General features: G+C 43.8%; 2 protein-coding genes across 5 annotated transcripts in view; both read right to left on the reverse strand.

The window, feature by feature from the left end:
• The window catches only part of PRKCZ (protein kinase C zeta), a 63102-nt gene extending 60832 nt beyond the window's left edge, over positions 1 to 2270 (reverse strand). For 3 of the 4 annotated variants that reach the window (XM_088136709.1, XM_025177757.2, XM_007422561.4), the window contains exons 1-2: positions 2194 to 2270; positions 1909 to 1971 (exon numbers count right to left, since the gene is read on the reverse strand). The gene's annotated coding sequence lies outside the window, so the exon portion shown is untranslated. The remainder of the gene's footprint in view (positions 1 to 1908; positions 1972 to 2193) is intronic. The other variant, XM_088136708.1, reaches the window with a different exon arrangement.
• Positions 2271 to 11574: 9304 nt separating this feature from the next.
• On the reverse strand, positions 11575 to 25553 carry GABRD (gamma-aminobutyric acid type A receptor subunit delta). The gene is given in 10 exon segments (XM_025177763.2): positions 11575 to 11874; positions 12595 to 12806; positions 13352 to 13507; positions 14139 to 14303; positions 15463 to 15545; positions 15808 to 16028; positions 17176 to 17243; positions 17573 to 17685; positions 24375 to 24578; positions 25501 to 25553. Coding segments are annotated over 10 exon segments (1575 nt in total).
• Between the last annotated feature and the right edge of the window lie 1045 nt (positions 25554 to 26598).

Here is a 26598-nt window from a genome sequence, read left to right on the forward strand (position 1 = left end):
AGCCTCCAGATAATTCCACCTCAATGACTGAGAATCTTCATCAACATAGGTAGCCTACCAAACCAGACTCTCAGACTGAAGTCCACATTCAGCCAAGAAAGCTCGCTGTTATTGTAGGAGAAAATGGCTTCAAGGACCACAATTTAAGCCAAAGGTGGGATACAAATCAAATCAATCAGTAAACAAACTCTCAACTATTCTTTCCTTCTACTCCTTCCCAGCAAAGTAGACCCCATACATCTTTTCCATTAATACTGTCAACCCCTCAAAAAAGGGATCTAGTTATATTTGCTGCAAAACTGCCAGGTAAGATGCAATTACAACAGACTGCTACGTATGATGGTGATGATAATACATTCATCCTCTCTCAAGCCTGTCCTTTGACACTTTAAACTTGTGTGTGGGTGTCTACATGCAGGGACACTGGTGGGTCTTTCTTATGATACAGCACTCCCCCAGTCCCACTTGGTACAAATCCTTGATAGCAGCTGGTGGATTGCAAGGTGTCATGTCAGAGGGAAGTACTGCAAGAAGTATTAACAAATAACATTTATGCCTTTCACTGTGGAATAATATAACGTAACTATATGAATTATTAATATAATCTAACAGTAAACTGATCTAATAATATACATCTAAAAGCTATGTTAATAAAGTTCATACACATAAACAGTATAGACAATATTAACATTCATGATAATATACAGCTAAACAGCACACTGCATATCATCACAATAATGGCGATATACATATACATATGTGTACATATATCTAAATATAATTGTAACACTATTCCTAGTCATTGGCTTTCTACCACTTTAACACCTCTCTATTTAAATGCAGAATCATATGGTAACTCCCGGCACACAGAACTTGTTTTTCCACACCACAGTTTGGAAGCAATTCAATGCCAATGGGGTATTTCACTGCCTTCCCAGGCAAGCCCAGAGCCCTAACATTTCAAGGTGGTCTCCCATCCCACTAGTAACTGGCTCCAAATCTTAGTCTTTTAAGGTTAGCCCAGGTCAGCTAAATTCTAACACCTGCTGTGGCAAGTACAGAATGACTCTGTGTATATGTGTGAAAGTCTGTGTGTATACACTGTGATAAAATATTAGATTTACCATACTTTTATGTATATGTTATGGTTTGCCATCATTTGCTACTGTTGTTCTTCGTGCGCTCCTCAGAGCTGTAAGCCTGAAGGAGTTTATATGTAATAGAGAGTATAATAATAATAAAAACCAACAGTAACTCCCACAGTCTTTGTATCCTCTCCATCCATTCTCTGCCACTCTAATCTCTCTAGCTAAAGAATATGATCTAATTATGTACAATACATATATACGCACAAACACACAATAATTACTGCAACTTATATGCCTCAAAAGTAGTGGAGCAGAAATAGACTTTAAGCAGCTTATGGGGTTACCATAATAAAATTAAACACAAATCAATACACTGAGAGAATTCTAATAGTAACTAGTAATAGTAAACAGAGGCTACACTCTCTCCTAGCCTGTTGGCTCTGTCCCACGTGAACCTCTACTAAATGTCGATTAATTAATCTATATTCAACTAAAGAATATGATTTAGTTAGATATGTGGAGAGAGAGAACCCTAATAATATTGATGATAGGGGAAAGTCCCTCTCCTATCCTTCTCTGTCGACTCTAACAACAGAATGTTGTTGTCGCTGCTGTTGTTACGGCCCTTCGAGTCTATCCTGACTCCTGGTGACGACAGGAACAAATCCACGGAGCTTTCTGGCCAACATTGTTCAGAAGCGGCTTGCCAATACTTCATTGTTCAGAAGCGGCTTGCCAATACTTTCTCCCAGAGAAGAGAAAGAGCCACCGGCGGGAAGCCGCCCAGCTGGCTTTCGGCCGAGGGAGGATTAGAACTCACCTCTTCCAGCTTTGAATCCAGCACCTGACAACCAACTGGGTCTCAGCTATAAAATAATACGACCTAATTAGAGAGAGAGAAAGAGAATATTAATAAAACCAGCAATGGCCTGGCCCACCTCTCCCTGGGGTCCCCACTAGTTTAGCTTCCTTGAGTGACAGGGGGGCTGTTTGGGGGTCTTTTCTGCCTTGCCCACTCCCCTCCCCCCATCCCAGGCCTCCTGTTTGCCCCCTTCCCTCCCTCTCCTCCCCACTCCCAGCCTCCTGGTCCCCCCAGGAAGCTCACCTGCTTCGGGGTTTCCCCCCTACAGGTTTCTCCCCGCTGCCAGGCTCAAGGTGAGGTGAGGGGGGGCGACTCCACACTTGGCGCCAGAGTCTCTCTCCTGCGAGGCTCGCACTCCGCGGAAGTTTGGCTCTAACTTCCCGAAGGAGGAGGCAGATGGACGGGCTCAAAGTCGCATTTCGCGTCCGCCCCTTTCTGAGAGGGTTTTCTTTCGTTTCGGGTTTCCCCCCCGCGGGGAAAAAGGCGCGCTCGTGTGTGCGCGGGCGCACGCAGGTAGAGGTGGCGCGCTCCCGCTACCTCCCTCACCCCTCAGCGCCCCCCAGCCGTCCTCTGCGCAGCCGCTCTCTGGCCTCCCAACATGGCGGCCGCCACCCCACCACGGAATGAGTCCCTCTCTGCCCCGACCGCTCCGCCACCTCCGCGCGCGCCCGCCTCCAACCCCTGCCAGCCAATGGCTTGTTCCTCAGCTCCCGCCTCTCTGCACCTGCCCGACCTATCGGAAGCCAGGATCGGGCTGGCTTTTCACCTGGAGCCATTGCCCTCCCCCCGGAGCAGGGATGGGCCAATCAGGGCTCGGCAGGATGTCCTTACCTGGCGACAAGTAGAGGGCGGGATTGCGGCGAGCCAATGGCGGGAGCGGGACCCGAGAAGGGGTGGAGAAGGCTCACCTGTCACCAATGGGGATTGCAAATGGAGCTAATTCCCCTAGCAACGAGGTGGACAGGGGCTGAGGTAAAAAGAAGCGCGGGCGAGAGTCCAAGTCCAAGTCTCCAGGTTGGCGGAGGCGGCTCTGTGTGACGCTTTTACTTCAAAAGTGTATGTTAAGCCTCTGATAAAGGAGGGTGGAGTTTATGAGAGGTTATCCATTAAAAAAAAGTTAGCCTGCAGGGCGCCACATCGCTGACTCACGTAATTATTCAGACCCAAGTCGACTATGTCACATATTTACTTAACTTAAGCTTATTTTACCGTATTTTTAGTTTAAACTGAAGCATCGGTACCGAGACACTTTATGTGTCCTTAGTCTGGTGGGATAAAACTTACAGCATAGAAGGAAGAAAGGATGGGGAGGGAAGAAGAAAAAAAATTGTTCCTTATGTTTTTATCCCACTGACTAGGTCAGAGTAGCAAAAAGCAAAAGCTATGAAATGGCTCTCTTTTCTCTGGGCTGTGTTCCCACAATATGCTTAACCGAGTTGGCTGCCTTTGCATGACTTGCTAAACTTGGTTAATGCTGACCTTAGTTAACTTTTTTAGTGGTTATTGTGCAAATGCAGAGATTGGGATTAATTCAGGAACCAGATTAAGAATCTTTGCAACCAATAGCCAGATAAAACATGCTGCCCTCTTTCCCTGTCTATTTCCTGTTTGAATGGATGGTTAGGCAGACCAAGATACAGTGGTACCTCTAGTTACGAACTTAATCCATTCCATGACTCTGGTTGCAACTCGAGTTGGTCTCAAGTCGAGGTAAAGTTTCCCATAAGGTTCAATGTAAATACGGTTAATCCATTCCGCCCTCCGAATTTGGTCGCACCACGAGGCAAATTTTCCCATAAGGTTCAATGTAAATATGGCTAATCCGCCCTCCGAATTTGGTCGCACCCCGAGGTAAATTTCCCCCGTAAGGTTCAATGTAAATACGGCTAAACAGTTCTGAAACATATGCATTTTATTTTTAAACCTCAAAAACCTTCCAAACGCCACAAAAACCTTCCAAACGCCACAAAACACACCACAAGCCTCATCAAACGTCTCCTTGCTACCGCGATCTCACCCACAGGAAGCCGCAACCGCGTGGCAGTAGGGAAAATGGCCGTGGATCTGGTTCGTAAGTAGAGGCGGAGTTCACAAGTAGAGGTGAATTTTTGGGGCCGGAGCTGGTCGTATCTTGAAAAATTCGTAAGGAGGGGCGTTCGTAACTAGACGTACCACTGTATATATAAATATATTTATCAAAACTGGTTCAATCAGAATTTTCAACCAGTTTCTACTGATAAATCTTACATTTTACCTTTATTTTCTGCTTTATTTCGTTCTGGTTCAATTTCCTTGCCTCTCTAGAAAAGTGTCTCATATTTACATGTACATTAATGTATTTTATTTTTTCTTCCATAAAAGTTGCAGATTCTTCAAGGTTAACTTCTTTGTATTCTTTGTACTCTTACAAGATAATTGGAGACATCAAAATACAACCATGTGCAAAAGAAGCTTCTTTTCAGCTTGAGTCGCATGTTGCACTAAGCTTTAGGAAAGGTTTGTATAACAGATATAAGAACTGAACTATGGTTTACTGAATTAACCCAGGTTCATGCAACACACTAAAACATAAAATAATCACCTTATCTAGATTTGCATAACACATTGGGCCATAAAGCAGCCAACCACAGTTTAGCCTTGCATTCTGTAATCCCAGCCATCGTGTGATTTGCTTTGGTTAATCATGTGAACACAATAAATGTGGCTTATAAACAAACCATGGTTTAGCACAATGCACAAGTCTGATCATATTTTTACAGTACAAAAGCATCATTTTAAGGCACCTTCAAAAGTAAAGATTTATGGTAGAACGAGCTACAAAAATGTAGTCTGTGGCTTTATTTTAGGCCAAACACAATACCAGGTTTCTGTACAGAAGGAACCTATACATTATTGTTTTCTTCCAGCAGAGGGCAAGAGAACATTAGCTAAATTTTAGTGAAAAAAAATATTTCAGCCAATCATCTGATTTGATTCTGTTTTTGAATTTCAGAGACTATTATGAAAAAAGCAAAAGAAAAGACAAATGTAAGTGACCTTTGGACAACAGAGTATTCATGGTTTTGTAAGGGGGTATCTCTGTATTTGCAAATATTAGAGAATAAGCCTTAATAGTGACAAGGGAGTCTAATTTTGTTGCTGTAGCGAAAATGTGTTGTACTGCTACTGGAAAAGTGCAAGTATGCCAGTTTGCTCTGTTGCAAAAAATAAAAATAGAGGTTAAAACAAGGAATGGATTTAAATCCAGTATTTTATTAACCCAGTATTTTATTAAGCAGACAGCCAGTCTGGTATAGTGGTTAAGGCAGCAGGCTAGAAAGTGGGAGACTGTGAGTTCTGTTTTCGCCTTAGGCACAAAACCAGATGGGTGACCTTGGGCCAGTCACTCTTTCTCAGTCCTAGGAAGCAGGCAATGGCAAACCACTTCCGAAATCTTGCCAAGAGAAACGTCAGGGACTTGTCTAGGCAGTCGCCAGGAGTCAACACTGACTCAAAGGCACAAATAAAAATAAAAATGTTATTAACCAGTGTGTTTGGTTTGTCCTAAAGTGTAGTGAAATGTAATCCCACCCAGTTGCTGTCCTCTATCTGTCCATGTCATTTTGTGAGGAACAAGTCCTTAGAATATTGGAGGATGGTTTTTAAAGGGCAAGTCTGACAGATACTATTTGATGCAGAGATTCAGTTTGAATCTCTCATTCAAACTGGATTTTTGAATGTAATCAGCAAAATCCAATGAATCATTCTATCAGATGCCTTTGAATCAATCAACCATCATCAGGCAGATAATCTGGATGGTTTCTGTTCATGTACAGAATTTTTCTTTAATTAAGATATCTGAACTGAATCAGATTGATTTTCTGAATCCTATTGGGACTTTGAGTCAGGTAGCAAATAAAATTATACCTGATTTGTATACCATAGAGCCAGTTTGGTGTAGTGGTTAAAGTATAATGCTAGAAACTGGGAGACCATGAGTTCTAGCCCCACCTTAGGTTACAAAACCAGCTGGGTGACCTTGGACCAGTCACTCTCTCTCTCTCAGCCCTGGGAAGCAGGCAATGGCAAATCACTTCCGAAATCTTGCCAAGAGAAACGGCAGGGACTTGTCTAGGCAGTCTCCAGAAATCAAAAACTGATTCGAAGGCAAAAAAAAATTGTATGCTCCAGTGTCCGAATAGCAGAGTACATCTATTGCAAAGCATGCCCTTCTCTTGCCACCCCTGTACGGTATACATTCTTTCTAGGTATTGACAATATAATCATTTGTTCTGTTCAGATAACACGCAAAGCCTTTAATGTAGTTGATGTGCTTATGGCTTAATATTTGGTGTGAACCAGGCCAGTGTGATTTGTAAAGGATGCTTTAGAGCTGACCATGTTAAGGCATGGTTTGTATAAAAATTGGCAGATCTGGCTTAACATAGTATCTGTGCATGTTATGTGAACCCAGCCAATGAACTTAGTACAGAAAACCCCAATTGGCATGTTGTGTGAATATTTCTATCAAATAAAATTGCCCTGTTAATAGCATTAAGCCATTTCTCTTCATCAGTTGGAATTCTCTAAATAAAAAAGCCACATTATTTCCAAAGATTTAAAAGCAACCAAGGTTTATTTTGATAACTGAGGCAGAAAAGTGCAAAAGTACTTCTCCGCTCCCTTGCTATACAGGTAGTTCTTGTTTAGCAACTGCCTCATACAGTGACCGTTTGCAATTATGACAAAGATGAAAAAGTAACTTTGTGACTAATCCTCGCATTTATGACCTTCACAGGTCTGTAAAGCAAAGGAAATCTGAAGTAAGATAATAAGCATAGTTGTGGTTTCACTTAGTGACCACTTCACTTAGCGACCAAGTAGCTGGTCCCAATTGTGGTCACTAAATGAGGACTACCTGTATATTACAGTCATAGCAAATTATCATTTGCTGCCTTTTTAAGACTATCACTTGTGTCTAGAAGGCTATTTTGTGTTAATGGACAGAGCTTTTTGAACTGACTATTTTTGGCTTGTGATTAATATGTTATAAAAAGGCTTCAGGCTAATTTGTTCTTCTAAACATGTACCTTATTTCTGAGCATTTTATCCTGAATGTCATGTCATTCCCCATGTATTCTGTTGGATTCCTTTTTCTAGATAGAAGGGACGTGGCTGGTCATATGATTAATTATTAAGCGCTTTAGTATTTTGGAAAAAGAGATGTCCTGAATTTTTTTTAAGGAAAGAAAGGTTTACGTACTTTCAGGTTTGAAGGTCAGTGCAACCATGGACAGAAAGTAGAGAGAGCAGATTCTCACTTAGTGTACCAAAAACTGGATGTGAGCCAATCTGGCATAGAGACCATAAACTAACGATGTATGAAAAAAAACTGATCTCCATGGTAATTCCTTTGCAACTAAGCATGATAGATGGCACACCGATATTATTTAGCTGCTGCTTAATATAGACTGCATCTATGTTTAACACTTACAGGAAGAAATCTTTTCTCCAAAGAGAAATGTTAAAGTATTGTTCAGTTCCGTGACCTGTGTATATTAGAAACTCAGGTGAGCCACAATCATTTAATGTACTACTAATGGAAAAAAATTGCCTCATTTTCCAGGAATTATTGAGTCCAGGACATTTCTTCACAGCTTCTACCAATCTAGAATTTGGCCTCTAAAAATAAGGACAAGGTAGGTTTAGTTCGTATTTGAAGATATGTTCTAATTTCATGATAAGCCTAATTACTTTCAGTTTTTGAAATAATCCACAAATCAAAGATATCTTTCAAAATGCACAGTTTTCCTAAGTAATGTAATTCACTAGAAAAAAGCAATATATATATTGGAGTAAGGGCTGCACAAAAATATTTTACAGTGTACAAAATATATTACAGTTGGGAAAATTAGGTTAGGCAGTCCTGCATACACAATGTGTACATTTGAAGGAACATGTGTAAAAATATGGATGGATTTGGATACAGACTGCTAGGAAGCCAAGTTGTGTGATTGACCAAATTTATAACTGGGAAAATGGGAAACTGAAGTTGATACTGTAGGAGGAGAGCTGTGTTACTCTATGGTAGCAAAAAATCAGGTGGTGTCTGGGAGCATCTTTTCTGACTAACAAATTTTATTAAAAGGAATAAGAGTTCATGAAAGCTTCAGAATATGTACTAAGACTTCTTCTGAAACTGACAGAATTGCAACCATGAAAAACTAAGAGGAAAGTTAAGCCAGTAGATGGATCTTTAACATGAACCATTCATTGCTACTCCTGAGCATGTTTAGATATATAAAATGTAGAGTTTTTTATGCAGATTGAGGGCACCTCTATACATCCGGTGATATGTTTCTGGTGGAGAAGACGCATCCGTGCATTTCTCACCCTCCATGAGAGGAAAAGGCCGAGCTGAACCAAGCTACAGCACCAGATGTCTTACAGATTGTACTCAGTTGGCCAACTGTCTTTGCTTAATCTCTCTGACTGTTGGGACTCTTACAAATACCACAAAATACAGTTTTCCCCACCTCCTACAGTATCTACACCAGATGGGGTGTGAGTGGGGGAAGAAAACTATCTTTCCTACATTTAGCATCAACAGACTCCCTGTCCTTCCAGCACAGTTGTTCAGGATCCATTCAGGCAGAGTCAAAACAATCTTATTTCCTTACAACTAAATAAAGATTTGATGTCACCAAATCCAAGATATGTTTCTTTTGAGGTAGGAAAGAAAGAAAAAGGAGCCACATAAGACAGACAGGGCTCCTGTGATGTTATTTAACACTGTTTTTAAGTCCTGGAGTTATATGTGTGCTGTCATGTATTCCTATTAGCTTTTTCTTAAAATTCTTTTTTAAGAATGGGGTGTGGGTGAGGAATTACTAAACACTTTAAATGCACACATAAATTACACTCTTTGGCACGCATTCAGCTATCTAACAGACTTTCCTGCTACCCCGATTGTCCTTCAAAATCAGTTAAACAGGTAGGCAAATAATAACATTGAAAGCAAGCAGAGATGTGCTCAGTGCCTAGTGTTGTAAAATGTAACATGAGATCTCCATACATCATGCCAAACCCAAACCCGTTCAAGCCACATTATCACTTAGCGGTGGTGCCCCACACTCACTTGTTCACTGAGTTCATAGATCTAAGCCAAAACAGGGTTTTAAATGGTATGGATATCCAGCCAATTGCGTTAGTTATCCTAGGATGTAGGAGAGATCTAAGGTTTGCAGACCAGCCCTTTAACAAATGTGTATGTTAATTTGAAAAAAAAAACAATCTAGACAGAACAAAAATGGGAAAGCAACAAGAAAAAAAATTAGGACATTGGAAATCCCTAGGATTAATGATTCTTAGGAGAAGTTGACTGGCAATATCACTTATCCCCTAGGGCCCTCCAAGGGAGGGGTAAAAAAAAGTCAAGGTGGCTGGTTCAATAATCTGGGTCAGGAAAACAATCTGGTACAATAAAACTGGTTCCCTAATCAGGCAGCAGCTGATAGCAAGAGACAGAAGAAAATGCAGCAGGAAAAAAAAGGGGGGGGGGGAGAGCAGAATAGACAGAGCATGGGTGGCTGGCCCCAAAAACATCTTGTGTGCAATCTTTGGGGAGGTTCCATTGATTAATTCCTCCCCACTCCATTTAATTGTGCTGGCACAGAGGAAAGACAGACAACGGGGTGGATGTTAGTTCTTGCTTCTAACATAAAAAGTGTTTCAATTCCTTTGCCTAACAACAGAAGCTATTAGCTGTAAGCAGCTCAAGGATTGAATAGAGCCTGGTGCTCCTGGAGAAGGAGACTTACTGGATCGGCACTGATATTTTGTTAAGTTCATTATCTGCTGGTAGAAAACAATTCCCTTTAAGGACCAAAGAGGGACTCTTTTCAAGGCCCATCTTCATCAGCTTCAGTGAGCCCACTTTCCCCTCGCCTCACATTTTTTCTGTCTGAGATCCAACGGTGTAGTTCATACCACCATCCCCTTCGTCAAGGACATCTCGTGCTAGCCAGGTTCTGTTCTTTAACCAGAAATAGAAAAGGAACCTCTGCACCCCTCTCTTTTTCACCTGCTCTGGTTTTGTTCCAGCCAGGTTAGCATCTAGGCTCCCTGCCATGGTCTTTGACACTGAGACAGGCAATTCTATATTTTTCTGCCTGGCCCTACTTCTTTTTCAGCTGATCAAAAGTCTTGTGTTCTTCCACTGTCTAAAAACTCACTGGAAGAATATTGCACAAATATTCATGCCTGTTTCCTCCTTGCTTCTCCTGACACCCTCATTTTTATACAGACCTTCACTTATCTATTGTGCACGAGCACTTATCTATATATATATCTATATATATAACCTATGCTGTATGCATTTTTGTGTCAACTGCATATGTTTGCTATTAAAGGGAAACGCGTGCAACTCACTGTTTGCAAATTAATCGCAGTAATAAGTCATAATATAACCGGACTCCCAATTGCAAAGGAAATGCTTTTGAAACAATGTGCACTTCTCGATTTTAGGTAAGGCATTCAGGCTAGAAATTTCAGACATCCTTACATGTCTCCAGTAAAAAAACGATTACTTGTGATATGAATAAGATTCAATTGTCTTGTTATCATAGTGTATTTAAAAATAATTGCAACACATGATTTTACAGTGTTAAAAGAATTGTCAGGATTTTGATTCTTGCAGTGAACTACATTTCAGTAGGCTTTGTTTCATATTCTCTGCTAGATTTTTTTAAAGTGTTCGAAATCCTTTATCCAAGGCAAAACGTACATGAAAAAATACAAAACCCCAAATCAGAACATTATCTTTGCTGCTCAAATTCAAAAGTAATTTAGAACTAATAAATAATTAAGGATGGGGAAACAATTTGTTAGCCAACGTATACATGCCCTATCCCCCCAGCCTTCAAAATTACCAAATATAAATTATAATTCCATTCATGGTATGGTAACTGTGTAGCCAAGGGGGGGAAAGACCATGGCAATGCTGCAGATAAAAAAAATAAAGATAAATTCTCCAAAATGCCAACCAGCCAACCTTTGAGTAGCTGAACCTGTAAATGATCAAGGCTTTAAAATCTGGCAAAATCCAGAGCAGCCGCTCCAAGCTCCAGCCCATTCATCTTGAAAATTGCTTCATTTCATCCCATGCATGTTGTCCCACCTGCCTTCTGAAGAAATTGTGTCCTACTGTCAGAACAAATCATTTCAGATGTATTCCTGATATATCAGATGCTCCAAGAGCATTCTTCTTAATTCAGAAATTGGCATAATTAATGGAGAAGCAAAAGACAGTCTTGCTACACAGGCTTAGGTGCTGATAAAACCTTGGCAGAGCTGTCTTGCCGTTCTGGGGAAAATACCGTCATTTGGGTTCTCCGAGAAAGCTAAAGCAAACAAAATCAAATTATAAAGTGAACCGTCCTTCCGTTGCTTTCGTCGTTAACACAACTTTTTCCCGTCGGTGGTAGAAAAGGCAGAAAGACAAACATTTGTGTCCATGAAAGATCAGTTTGGCTTTGGAACAGCTGTGCTGAAAAAGTGCTCCCAAGCTTGGCTCACTCCTGCGATGTTCCCTAGGTTGTCCTCAAGCTTTTCAGGGAATAAAGAATTGGCTGCTATTTGGAATCTTCACATTGTGTAGGCCACCCAGTAGATGACGTTGACTGCCGCAAAGGCAGCTGGGAAAACTGCCCTTGCATAGATGTCGATGGTATCGGCATCAATAGGTTTGAAGAGAGACTTGAGGCCATTTTTCGGCTTGGATTCCACCCCCTGTTGCTTCTTGGTCTCCCCTGCTTCTACTTCAGCTGAGCCAAACAAGCCAGGCAGGTTGGGGGGGGCTCGGCGGTGCCTACTGGACACAGCGAGCTCCTGGTTGACTCCAGCTATCGAAAGGGAGAACATAACTATAGCGTTTTTCACATTGACCTGAAAGGGGAAAGAGAGCAGGTAGAATTGGGAAGATGATCAACAGGAGGTCCAGCCTCCCCCAGACTGGGTTCTTCCAGATGTTTTGGCCTACAAATTAGACCTGGAACACATGGAACAATATGGCTGCGTGAATAGTTTAGCAGAAAGTTACAGAAAGAGAAATAGAGGCTGAGTTCACACACTAGCTTATGCCGTGTGCATAAGCCGGAATGGCTGAGTTCATACACCCTCCCGAAACCAAGCTTTATTTTACCAATGACTTGCCCCACACAACACATACCACGTTAAGCCACATACCATGTTAAACAAACTACGGCATTCTTTTTAGCAACATTGTTTGGAAGAAGAAAACAGTCAGACTAGGAGGAATTAAACATCCTTTCTGGTCAGCTCTACAGATCTACAAGGAAATTCAGGCTGATCTTATTTCTGCCAAATTAAGCCACACCTTTTGCTGTAACACACCTTGGCTGGCTTCACACATCACCTGAAGTCATGCAGTGGTGTGTTGTGTGGACTTGGCCATTGGGGCTTGTCGGGCTGAGTTTAGGGTTTGTGCATGTTGTACAACTAGGCATTAGTCTAATGAACAGTCTGTACGGCTAACTGAGCGTGGTATGTGAACTCCATCAAAAGCTAGAGCATCTCTTTTAGCTGTGTGCCCCATTCAAGCTAACTGATGGATCTCGGCCAGGACCCACCAAAGATTGTACTGACCTCTTCTGCCTGTCTGTGGGTCTTCAGCTTGTCTTTTTGTTTCTTCATATAGTCAGCATTGAAATGGGCAAAGGCGTATTCCACCAGCGCAGCAAAGACAAAGACATAACAGATCCAGAAGTAGACATCCAAAGCTTTTATGGCCGAAGCCCTGGGAAGGGAAGAACGAGCGCTCACCATCAGGGTGGTCATGGTAAGGACTGTGGTTATGCCTGCAAGAAACAAGGAAAATGTTATTGCACACAAAAAATAATAACAACGTGCAGAAATTCTTTCCGCTTGGAGCAGTGAGAATAACCTTATTTATGTCAGTTCCTCAAAATGTGTAGAACTTCACATGGCCTGTGTGCTAATCTAGATGAACTAACAGCCTGACTTGCTGTAAGACATTTTGTCTGGGTTCAAACACCATGGTTTATTTAACCAATTTGCAGTTGGTTCATGATGTCTTTGCATGTGGTATAAACCCCCATCTTTGATCTACTGCTGACTAATGCTAGCCCAAGAACACAGAAGATTACTTAGTTGCTTTTCCACCCTTGGATTCTCAGGAGCTTAAGGTAGCTCACACATCACACTCACTCTCCTCACAACAAGCTGTGAGGCAGGTGGCCCTAAGGTACTCTATGAGCTTCATGGCTGAGTGAAGTTTCAACTCAAGCCTCCAGTGTCTAATCTTGCATTCTAATCCCTATGCCACGCCAGCTCCAAGGGGTTCACTCTGTTTTTGTAAAGATTGGGCAAGGTCCTCTTTTACCTAGAGAGACCCGGGCAGGCACAGCTGACTGGCTGATCCAGAAGGAAACCCATGACATGGCCACCAAGAGGATCGAAGGCACGTAGGACTGTATGATGTAGACACCTCGGTTCCGCCGCAGGTGGAAATGGAGACTCAGGCGGGGGAACTGGCCAGCTGCAGGATGGAGATTTTTTAAAAGAAAGTATCTTTTTTAGTTGACCTGGTTACCCTGTCCCCAGTATGGCTTCCATCATCCCCCTTCCCCACCCCTGCATTTTTTTCAGCCACTTACTTTGACCTCGCAACCTCTTCCCCGCCTGTGTGAAGGAGCAGAACGAGGCTTCTGAGCAGGTTTCATATTTCCTTGTGCTTTTTTAATTCCTCCACTTTTAAACAGAGAATTCATATGCCACACTAACTCATGGATTGTTTTAACCATGGTTTGTTAACATGCTCAGTTGGGTTCGCTAACACACCAACCCACAAACCGTGAATTACAAACCACAGTAGAACGATTCAGGTCACGCTAACCCATCATAGAGTTAAATTTCTGCTTACCACAGTGTGAAACCCCACTTTTATACTTTGTAAATCATTGCTTGCACCTTAGTGTATTATGTGAACTTAGCTAAATAAAGAACAATCCATGATTAAAACTTATTTATCACAATGAGTGAGCCCCAGCCCAAGATTTATCTTTTAAAATGCAAGCTTACCCCTCTGGGTGAATTGGGCCCTCATAGCTCAATTAACCCAGTTAGTTTCCTGTCTCCTTAAGAAAATATGTCACCGGTAACTATCCAACCATTAAACAGCCAATTGCTTCATTTACCAGATTTGAAGTTCATGAGTTCAGTAGCGAATCGATAATTGATGATGGTGAACTGAGCCAGCTGCAGCTTGTCCAAGCCGTGAATTTGCTCTTGATTCTCAGACCAGTGGTAGACAATGTCCTCGGAGGAGTAACCATCTATTTAAAAAAATCCTGAATAAATACAGGTGGATAAGGAGCAAGGTAAAGATCTGGGTTCACATAATAGGCTAAGCTGGCTTTGTTTTAAATAAACCATTGCAAGTAAAAGTAAAGTTTCTGTGATGGAATGGTTTGATGAAGGCCGTGCTCGGGGAGATAAGCATTTCCTTAGCCCCCAGCAGCAGCCTGGGAAGATTAAGAAGATGAGACTGGCACCACCCTAAGGAATTCACGGTGTTTTGGCTTGCTGGCTTGGGAAGTTTAGATTGAGTCGGGAGGGTCAGGTTCAGCCCAAAGAACTCCACGAGACAGTACAGATACAGTTCTGTTGCATTTATTAGCTTCCACCTCCAAGACAAAATCTCTCCAGACTGAATCTAAACATCCCAAGCCAGCAAGCCAAAACACCGTGAATTCCTTAGGGTGGTGCCAGTCTCATCTTCTTAACCTTCCCACGCTCCTGCTGGGGGCTAAGGAAATACTTATCTCCCTGAGCGCGGCCTTCATCAAACCATTCCATCACAGTTTCCTTCAAGTCAGGCCCAACTCCTGGTGACTGCCTGGACATCTCCATGTTGTTTTCTTGGCTGCTATCCAAAAATGGTTGGCTCTTAATGACTTTGATGGTTCTTCCACTTCCCAGACTCAGGCTGAGTCTGACTCTTCCACTCTTGGCCCTGGTCTGTAAGCTGTCTGCCACTGCCCTCTTCCAGGATTTCCCTTCCCATTTCCCTCCTTAGCCTACAAACCTGGGATCTTCCATCCTATTCCTAATCAGATCCAGAAATCAGTCCTTAAAAATCCTGTGGATGAGATTCACAGATCATGTGAAGTCATGATTTGGTTAACTCTGATTTGTTGGGAAAACTACAAGGCCTGGGACCCGTACCGCACATTAAAGCCCCAATCCATGATTGAGAAACTACCAAGGTGAGATTCACCAAATTAACCACCATTAATCCAAACCCAACCGAACCCCATTAGATTTTAGCATAATGTGTCAACCTGGCCCTGTTTTCTTTTCCCCTTTCTAGGTTTTCCTAATAAACTTGATTCAACAACATGGCAAAAGCATATGAAGTCATATCCCTCCCTTCTTTCCTCCAAACTTCCTATTTGAGATTGCTCCTTACAGTCATCCCAGGGTTAAACTCACAGCTCTCCAAGTCCAGCATGCATTCCTGCTCATCCATTGGATACTTGGTCAGGTCCATGTCACAGGCCACTGTAGAAGTAACCCTACTCCAAATGAAGAGAGCAAAAAAACACAACTCTTACATTCAAGCACCTTTCTGCTTACCCTGCACCACTTAGGGCAATTTTTCCCAACCTTGGCAATTTCTAGGGATGTGGACTTCAAACCCTAGAATTCCACAGCCAGCATGGCCATTAATGAAGACATTGGCAAGGTTGGGAAACACTGGTATAGAGGAAGTGCCTGCTGTTTTACTGCCTGGTGAATGCAGCTGAATGCACCTCTGGCCACGAAATTGCCGTTTACCTGATACTGTAAAGAATGACTCCATCCGGCTGCAACCTGATGAGCTTATTCTCCACTGTCACATCATGAAACCAGGCTGACTTAGCATTGACTATAAATGTATCTGGCAGCCAGAGTTTGTCCACAAAACGGCTATCCAAACCCAGAGTTTCATTGGTCCGGTTGTACGACAGCCGGTCATCCCGCCAGCTTTGATGCAGAAAGACAGTCATTGTATATTCCTAAGGACAGGAATAGAATTAGCAGAGCAGATTTTTAAACAATTCTGACACCAAAAGGGTAGCTGTGACAACTCTGAACCTAACAGGAGCATTTTCCATTTCTTCTCCATTCTGTCGTATTCCTAACAGCTTATTCTTAAATTAGATTTGCAGTTTATTTGTCACAACTTAAGAGTCATGATCTAGGTATGCATATTAAACAACATTTTGCATGTTATCCGTCCATAGTCACACAGGGATAGTTTATTTAGAATCAGGCTGGTGTGGCAGTTAGAAGCAAACTGCAGTCACAGCAACCTCTTCTGCAATCACACGTTATACCAAACCATGTTAGTTTGTTTCTGGCTAAATGTGTTATCCTAGCTACTGGAAATTATTCAGCCATCCTTGGTTTAATTTAACATGTGAACTTGGCTCCAGTTTTAAATCTCCACTGAATGATGGTTGCTGTTCAACCACTTTTTCTTGCTACTTCCCAAAATTGTTGTGAAAATAAAGGGGGAGGTATAATTGAGCTCTTAGGTCAACAAATAGGATATCAATATATTAATTGTTAAATGACAACACGGTGAAGAATGTATTTTTGCTTTACCTTTTGAATGTATGAGCCCCTGTCAGTAGTGGCCTCGCTATCTGCACTGAAACCCAGCCATACCAACCGCTTTGAAATCTTACTGCTTGGGAACACATTATCGGCAGGAAGTGTTCCAGCAAACCTTGCTTTCTTCAGGCCCACTGATCCCAGCTTCTCAGGAGCACCATTTTGACTGCATTTAGTGCTTCTCAGTGGTCTGCAGCCATATCTGCAGTTTCCCACAGCCAAAGCAGAGTGGAAGGTTGGTAGCATGCTAAGGCTGTTGAGTAATTCCTTTCGGGAGGTCAGATCAGAGCCTCTGTCTCCCCTTAATTGCAAGCAAGTCTCATAAAACCCCAAAATCTAGTCAAAATCAGTAGAACGTATTCCCAGATTATCGGTTGCATAGAGGACAGACTCTTAAAATACTGAGATGGAAGCTTTAAAAAACATTAAAATGCTGGTCACTCTTGTTGGCAACTCTGTGCAATCTAAAAACAATTACTACTCGCCCCATCAGTAGAACAAAGGCTTGGGGTCACAATGTCTGTCTTAGCTCTAGTGCTCACTTACCATGTTGACTTCTGAGATGTGGTCGATGCTAGCCACTTCAATAGCCAAAGCGACATTAACAGGAGGCCCTGGATTGAAAAGAGGCAGAGAGAGAGGTTAAAACAGAGGCACTGAAATTTACTTTGATCCTAGGCCAGTCTATTTCTCTGTCTACATGAATTAGTACAAAAAGTTATACTGAGGCCTCGAACCAGATCAGATTAGCACTGGCTCATCTCAAAGTGCTTATTTTAATGTGTTTTTTATCAATTTTATTTGTCAAATTTCTATCTCAACACCATTTTTATGACTCTTCCCTGACAAAAGTAGGTGATGGGAAGGAATTAAAAAGTGCAACCCAACATTATATATATATAAGTCACACATCCTTTAGTTGCTCTGTGCTGAAGAGCCTTACCTCCAACTCCTGGCCTAAAATTCCGGGCGTATCCTTTCATCAAGTCATCCAAGTTGGGCAACCAAGATATTTCTATGTTTGACCCGATATAATCTCCAATGTCATTCAGGGCTCTCCATTAAAAGAAAGAAAGAGACAAGAGGGAAGGCATTGGAAAGAAAACCAAACAGAAACATTTTATTTATTGTTAACAGATTTCAAAACAGCAGCTTTCTGTTATAAAGATTAAAGCTTGGCTGGATATTTAGGAATTACTGTTAACTGACTTTAATTGAAATTAAACCCAAAGGCCAATTTAGTGATGGGGGAGGACCAAAGGGAGTTAAGAAAACATTAAATTGATGAACAAGATGTTAAAAAGCAGGACAAGAGCACAAGGTCTCTGCCCAAAAACTCTTACAATCTTAGTTTCAGTTAATGTTGGAAGAGAATAGAGGGGAGGGAAGAGACATTTGTCAGCCTTTGACAAAGGGTCCGGATTAGAGTTATGGCTGGGGAGTTCTGGAGATTGTCAAAGATTGATCTGGGAACAGCTTACAGCAGAACCAAGCAACCTTTTTGAGCTGGGGCAATGTTTTAAATTTTGAGTGCCTGTGGTGGCTACTCTTACAAAATAGCAGCCGTAGGCCCCATTAAATTATAATTCTAACATAATGAAAAGGGACTGATTAGTCAAGAAATATGTAGTGAGCAATCGTATTTCCTGACAGCACATCGTTATAATCAAGTACGGCTCTTCTTCTCCCTCCCACCCCTTCCAATTACACAGCCTAACATACCCTTTTGCCCTCACATTCAAGTAAGGCTGTTCCATTTCCCACCTTTTTATTCATGGTTGGTCTCACTTCTCCCACCTCCACCCCCTTTCGGGACTTGCTCCAACTGATGGTGTTAAACTGGAACCTCCTTGGGACAGGGACCTGTCTGGGACTCTTGATGTAAAATAATCATAAAATCTATAACCACGCTAAGAGGGAGAAAAAGAGAAAACAAGATCTGCAGCCCACCTCCTTTTGCAAAACACATATTGCAAGCATAAGTTAAAACTGTATCTGAGGAAAAATGACTCATCTCTACTCAATTACTGTATCAGGGTTTAATAAGTCACTGTGTGAAGAGCTGCCAGAAACCATGGAGTCATTTGGGGGGGTGGTTTAGGAGGAGGAAAAGAGAGAGGCAGAGAAACACCCCTTTGTTTTTTGCTCTGGCATGTGTTTTCCTCCTTTTAAAAGGCTTGGGGAATCTCTCATTTCTTCACAGGCAAACTTATCCACATGTTAGTATCCAACAGGCACGCTCCCCACCGAAGCCAAGCAATGCAATCAGTTGGTGGGTAGAGCTGCATCTGAAAAGAATTCCGGTCCACAACATCTAAGGTGGGGATTTTTTTTTTTAAATCTCCTTCCCCATCTATAGAACAATCAATAAATACCGGGGAGTATCATCAGAAATTGCAAACAGGTGATGGTCAACATTTGGTGGCAGAAGGAGACGAGAGGGTCTCTCTTTTTCTCTCACCTGCACACACCTGTCACGTAAAATAATCCAATGCAATGGACTGCAGTCCACAAAGGTTTATGCTGAAACACATTTATTTATTTATTTGTCACATTTATATAGCCACCCATCTCACAGAACGTGACAGCGTACCATAAAAACACATAATAAAAACAAATTAAAAAGCATTCTACAATTAAAAACACCAGTCAAAGTTACCAACGACAGGGTGGCAGAGAGAGGTATCGTGATAGGCAATACAGCCACCTCACTAATTCACCACTTCCTTGAGATCCCCAAGCCTGATGACACAACCATGTGTTAAGGGACTTCTGGAAGGGTGTCAGGGCAGGGACAGTCTCACCTTGGGGGGGGGGAGCCATGACAGAAAAGGCCTGTCTCCAAGGTCCCGCCAGGTGTAACTCCTTCACAGACGGGACCCAGACCATACCTCTTCTGCCAGACCTAATGAGACAGGCACATGTAATCAGGTAGAGGTGGTCCCTCAAGTAACCTGGCCCCATGCCATGAAGAGCTTTAAAGGTCAAAACCAGCACCTTGAATTGGACCCAGAAGCAAACTGGCAGCCAATGCAGCTCACGGAGCAGAGGTGTAACGTGTGCCATTCTAGAGGCGCACATAACTGCCTGCGCTGCCACATTTTCTACCAGCTGAAGCTTCCAAGTACTCTTCAAGGGCAGCCCCATGTAGACCACATTGCAATAGTCTATCCGGGCGGTGACCAGGGCATGAGTGACTGTGGGGAGAGCCTCCCTCCCAGTCCAGGAACGGGCACAACTGGCGCACGACATGAAGCTGTGCAAGGCCCTCCTAGGGCCTCTTTGAGCAGGAGTTGAGAGTCCCGGAGGACCCCCAGAATGGGCACCTGGTCTGTTTGGGCAGCACAACCCCATCCAGGACCAAAGATGGCACAGTCCCTGAACCAGAGGGCCCCAAACCCAGAGCACTAATTATGACGAATGGGCTCACTTTGCACTAAAACCAGGTCAGCATCTTCTGTGTGAAAAACTTTTCTTTAGGAAGTTTTGAGAGATGTCACCTGACATTTCATCAAGGCCCATAACTTGCTTTAAAAAAAAAATAGAGTTAGAAGAGGGCATTTTAAGCCACTAATCTGTCCAATCCTCTCTATCCCCCACCATTCATATTAAAGCATCTTTGATCAGTGTCTATCCAGATCCGCTTGAAGGCATTTAACAAAGAGAAGACAACCCCCCGCCTCTATGCAGGAAGAGCAAAGCCCGCGTGTTTGCCCCAGTTTCCTTCCTCCTCTGTTCGTTTCCTTTTCTGTGGTGCCTTTTAGACTGCCATCCCAAGGGAATGGATTGTCTAATTCTGGAGTTTTTAAAAACTGCTCTTGGAGCCTGTTTGATTGAAGAGTTGGGTATCAATGTTTTATATGAGGGAACCAAGGCAGAAGGGTGCTGTAGAAACACTGTAAGCAGTGGAGCCTGAACTAAATGACATGCAAGAAACTAAGGCCCTAACAACCACTGATTGATTATGTGCTATCAAGTCACTGTCGACTCCTAGCAACCACACAGATATTCTCCATGATGATCTGTCCCTAACCTGTTCTTTCAAGTCTCCCAACAGCGTGCTCATTGCCACTGTAAAGTTTAAGGTAAGTTACAGTGAAAAATTACATCTGGATTAGCCGAACTCTGGTTCACAAACCACATTGTGTGTTAAGACCTCACAAAAAGCCAAAATGTGGCTTGCCTGCTTGTAACTGAACATTGGTTGATGGCTGAATGTTGTATGAATCCCAAATTGGGGTTTATTTAGGAAACCTTTTAATGCATACCCACACGACATGCCAAAGCCACCAACAAGGAAGCCACATTTTAATTTAGAGTGGCGTCTAAGCCCAGCTACAGTCTGACATTGTGCTAAACCATGATTGGCTTAGCCATAACTGAATAAACTGCCATTGGCTGAGTTCATCTTTTGTATTAAGTCATGACTTGTTAAGCCCTGGCTTACTAGATACAAAACCACAGTGATTGAGACTGCTCAGTCCACTAAAACATTATAGGGTCTGAACTCAAAACCATGAGTGATGTTCAGAATTGTTATTTTAAAAAAAGATATCAGTCCCCTTTGAAATATAATTATTTGTAACAACTCATTGGCCGGGACCTAGTTACTGAAGCCTCAGGTGTCACCTACACAGCCCCTACAGAAAAAAATCAAAACAGTAATCGTGATTATGTCAAAAGGGGGAAATTGTTAAATATATGGGGGCAATTATTGTGTTTAATAAAATTGCCTTTATACCAGTCAAGCCCAATTTTTTACATGTGGCTTCCAGCAGGTCATTCAAAAGCCAAAGGCTTTAAAAGATTTGTAGAGTTGCTTGAGCAATCATCAGAATGATATAACATGGCAAAGTTCTGCTCTACAAATGTTCCTTCGTTGCAATCGTTGTTTTCTTAGCTGCAAGCAGAGAAGGGCCAAAATGTTTAGATCCATCTTTCAGAATCTGAAAAAGTAGAATCGTTCCTTGTTTACATCTAGAATGTAAATTGGTATTCTATCAAACTGCAGAGTAGACCAAGAGATTGGTGAAGGGTTTTGCAAAAGTACTTTTGACTGCATTTTTGTAGGGTATTGATACTGTTTCTTACATTGCTTAGTTGCTGAGTAAAAGTCTAAAACAGTATTAGAAGTGAAAAAGATATGCTTAGCAATTAATCCAGATTCCTTTTCGTTTTCTTTTTAAATAAAATGCCAACATGATGATGTTACCATAGTGCTATAGCAGGGAAAGAGGGAGATTTGGGGTCTGGAAAAGAACAGAATCTTGTGCCACCTTAAAGGCTGATAGATTTGATATCTCATTAGCTTTTGAGGACTGTATCCACTTCATCAGAACATTTGGTGCATCTGTTCAAGAGATTGCCAGACCTGTTAGTTCTTAAGGGCTCGAAGACTCTGAAGCTGGGTCCGCAAAACTCACCAAGCCATCACGGCCACATCTTGGCGGTTGGTTGACCATGTTGTGTGAACCCATTCCTTGTGCCCACAGTTTACTCTTTCCTGTACTGTGGAAGACCAGCTAATCATGGCTTATTCCACAAGCCATGATCAAACAACAGTGGTTAAACAATGTGTGAACCAAGGCTTTGTTGTTTTTAAAGCAACAAGCTGCAAGGTTCCTCTCTCCAAAGTGCAGGTAGCTGTTTGTGAGCATTTAATGGCAAACCTTTGAGAATGCCGCAACATAGCTTCCAGTGGGATGGAGACTGTAAAACTTAGAACACCTCCATCCGTCTGGAAACGTTGGAAATCCTTTACAGGGCAGTTCATCCTGTAAAGCTGGAGTTCAGGGGAAAAGTATTGCTAGGAGAATCGCTCCCCCCTTCCCAGTTTAAACTTTCAGAATGTTGCCCGCATGCCGAAGAGAGAGAAAAAGCTTGACTGAAGTTGAAACGATGTGTTCAGTGCCAGAGGCTGAGCTTGTCCCAGTTTACTCAGAAGCAAATGCCTAAACCCAGTTGGGAGGGGAATCGTATCCCCCTCCCCAGGAAAAAAAGAACCTGTTTAACTCAAGGAAGAGGCCTCTCTCGCTCTTCCCATTTCGTATCACCCAGTGCCTCCAAAAGTGATGGAGAGAAAGGAAGTGCACCGTTGCCTCATTTGAAACCACCCCCTAAGGATGTTCAGCTTGTTATTAAGGGTCCCTCTGGAATAATAGCAAGTAGGACATCATATATTTTGGTTCTCCAGCAAGAAACTCTTCTGCCTTGCCCTTTGTCAGCATAACCCACATTCTTTAGACCAAGCAGAAGGAAAACCATGGCATTTTGCTGTCAGCAGAGGCAGTGATGACCGCCTATTTAAAAGGGGGCTAGACCACTCCATGGGCAATCAAGCTCTCATAGCATTCAATCACAGAGACCATGCCTGAATACCAACAGCTGCTGAGGAGCCACAGGAAAAAGAGCATCCCTGATGCATCTGGTTAGCAACTAGACGGGCCCTTGGCCTGATCCAGCCTCAGGGGGTGGCCTTAATGCACCACCATTCCAAGTGAAGCAGTGAGTTTCAGGACAAAGACCTTACAACACTGGAGGCCCTGTTCAAATCCCAAGCTGAACGCCTTTTTAAAAAGCCAGAGCAAAGAAGCCAACTTTTCCTCTTTTTCCAAACAAAAAGGGGTCAGTTCTCTATGTGTGTGTTCAGAGCCACACATACAGTTTCACAAATGCTGGCCTGCGGTTAAAAAGTGCAAAGAGTCCCACCAGATGCCTAGTGCCCCCAGCAAAACACCCCAAGTGGTTGCAATGCAAGTGGGGACGCCAGCAGATCCCTTTCTAAACGGGATGAAGCTCTGGTTTGGGCTCCAGTTCTTCTGAGTAAACCTGCAGGCTGCATCGCCTGGAAGAAAGGCTGTCAGGAGATGAAACCCCTTCCCCAAGGTATACAGATCGTGGCTGCCCTTTGTGCATGTTCAGAGGAAACCTGTTAGAGGGAAATTGGGGGGATCCAGGGTTTAGATTGGTTTGAATCCAGTACCCCCAGTAACCCTTGCCACTTGGCCAGGCCACCCTCTTGTGCCAAAAGTAAAAAACGGGGGATTTCAGAGCAGATGCGGGGCTGATGTCTTGGGGAGGCCAGCCCCTTCTTCCAGAAACAGCCGAGGCCAGGATCCCGACGTCCCCTCCTTTCTACACTAAGCCCTTGGCTCCTTTCCAACAAGCGAGCGCCGGGCTCTTCCAAAGCTTCCTTGGCTCCGGAAAGCTGGCTGCGCCGCGAAACTGGAACGAGGACCCGGCTCGACATTTCCCGCCTGTGATGCCAGCAAGGTCTGGCTTCCGAATAGCCCCGTGCGGGGTGATTGCGCCAGAAGCGCTGCGCACCCCGATCCTCCTGCTTGTCCGCGCGTCAGGAGGCTTCCTCCCACGGCGGATTGGATCCGAGGCTAGGGAGGGACGGGCCGGTAATCTTCGCCCCTGCTGAAATGTCGCCCCCCAAACGTAGCTTTCGCCCGGGAGCGCAGGGTGGCGCGCAAAGGGACTCCTTCCTTTTATCGTCCAGCCCCCGGAGATAGTGCCTGGCTCGAAACCAGGACGGTTCGCAGCGGGACCGCTCTCCCTTCCAACGGCCCGCTCCAGCGGCTGCCTTTTGCAAGCCAGATAGCACCTGGGGCGCACACGCAGGACGAGGCCAGCCTCGGCCGCGACAGTAGCCCACGCGCACCAGGCAGGCGCGGAAAGCGTGCCCAGGCGCAGGCTAGGATAGCCCCGGAGGCTGCTCTCGCTCGCTCGCTCGCTCTTACCTGGTCCAGGTGTGCTGCTGGGCGCAGAGCAGCAGCAACGAGGGGAAAACCCAGGTGAGCGATTCCATCTTTGGCCGAGAGGCAGAGTCAGGGACATTGACTGAAGGGGCGAGAGAGCGATGTAGGGCAGGGAGTTCTCGAGAGTCCCTTCGGGTGCGGGGCGACGGGTGCAGCTCGGAGGGCAGCGCGGCGCGAAGGTCGGTCCTGCTCCGCACAACGAAAGTAAAGGGAGGGGGGAAGGGGGGGAGCCCCCGAGAAGTTGCAGGCTCCGCTGCCTCTCCAAGCGACGTGGCTCCGCAGCAAGCAGAGGCGCGCACGTTCGCAAACTGGAAGTGAAGCGGAGTAGGAAGGGAGAGGGAGAGAAGGGCCGGGCGCTACCCCGGGCGGCCTCCTCTCCCTCCCGCGTGCCTGCCAAGGGCACCCTCGGGAGCGCCAAATAAAATTCGAGGGCAGTTGTTCCTCCTCCTCCTCCTCTCCTAGCTCTCCATCCCTCCCTCGCTGGTTCGGCCACTCCGGAAAACGAGGCAGCGGCTGCCGCTTTAAATAAGGAAAAAAAGAAAGAAGCTAGGCACAGAACTGCACAAAGCTGGTGGCCGAAAATAAACCCCTTCGGAAATTACAGATTTTGAGTGTTACCAAAGGAGCGCAACAGCTGGAGGAGGAGGAAGAGAGGAGGAGGAAGCACGTTTACACGTGTTCACTGAGAGCCTAGATTGAGATGGAGAGACCCAAGCGGGGGGTGGGGAGAGAAAGGAAAAAGGGAGAATGATGGAAAGACTGAAAAGGAAGGGAGGGAGGAAAAGTGCAAGAGAAAGGGAAGGAAGATCAGCCAACAGAGGTGAAACAAAACAGTTGCATTTGGAAAAAAGAAACGAGGAGGGTGAACTGCAGAGAAGAAGGTTCTGAAGAGCAAAAAGCAGGGACAGGCTGAGGACAAGCCGTGAAAACCCAGGATGAGCTTTTTCCTTCTTTCCCAGAAGATGGCAAGCTGTTTTAGGCATGCTGGCCGGCATGGAGGTGAAATACAATGCTTCTCTTCCCCTCCTCTCCCCCCATTTTCTTTCAACTCCCAAAGTCGGCTGGAGGGGGGCAGGAATAACTCAGAATGCCCAATCGCATTTTCTACCAAATCTCTAACTCAACCTTTGGCAGCTGCCGTTCAATGACATGCTGAGCCATGCTTCATAGAGCTGGGGTTGGTTCAATCTAATTTTCTGGGTGCACAGGCTCCCCTGAACTATAAACTAGCTTTCTAGACCAGGTTCCCACAAATTGTGATGGGTTAGTTTGTAGCTTTGAGGTATGGGACCTGCGTGGCATACCTGCCGGACAAGAAATGGGCAGTCTGGGTGCTTAGGAAAAAGGGGCAGGGCTGAGAAATTCCTGCAGAAGTCTTGACCCGCCTAACCTTTGAAAACAATTACCCCAAAGGTATTAACCTGTTTTTTGTTTGTTTGTTTTTAATAATCCTGGAAAGATTCATGGGACAATCACTTTCAGACAAACTACTTCATAGGATTGTGGTTATGAGGAAAAATAGAGGGAACATAGTGTATGCTGTGCCTCTTAGCATGGTTTCAGAAGTTGATAGGGTGCATTCTGTGTCTTTTCCAAAAATCTGTCGTGTGTATAAAAAGGCAGTGTCAGAAACCCAAATGTCAAAATGTGATGGCCAAGTTCATAGGCTGTGTTAAGCCATAGCTTGATTTAGCCATGGGGACCTCCATTCACATATTACATCAAGCCATAAACCTTGGTTTGCACATTACAGCTTATAAATTCTACTATTGCAATACTCCAAAACTTGGCAAAAGGCCTAATAATTTAGCATGATGTATGAATAGCCTGAGATATCCCATCTCTCACTTGGTTTGAACTCACCCACCTATTAGCAAGTAGCCCCCAATGAGAGAATCCTGGCTCTATGAAGAAAGGGTTTCGATCCCCAATTTAGGCTCAGCTAACCCAACATCCTGAGCTGTGATTAACATATGGTTCAGTGGGCCAGGCAGATCCAGAAAAGTGGCTTGAGAACACAGATAAAAGATTGGGCAGTCTAGTTTGTTGTTTTAAGAAGAGCACATTCTGACTGATGTGCCTATCCTGTTTTTTGGGGGTTTTTTGGTCTAGCTTTTGTAACGGGAGGAAATGTTGCATCGACTGAGGAGTTCGTGTGAATGTTTGGAAATTTAGAGCAGATGTGAGCTCACTGGATAAAATAAAT

This window comes from Python bivittatus, unplaced genomic scaffold (genome assembly GCF_059951505.1).
Source record: "Python bivittatus isolate LINGU-HERP-01145 unplaced genomic scaffold, Pbiv_v1 ctg000090_np1212, whole genome shotgun sequence".
Taxonomy (NCBI): Eukaryota; Metazoa; Chordata; class Lepidosauria; order Squamata; family Pythonidae; genus Python; species Python bivittatus.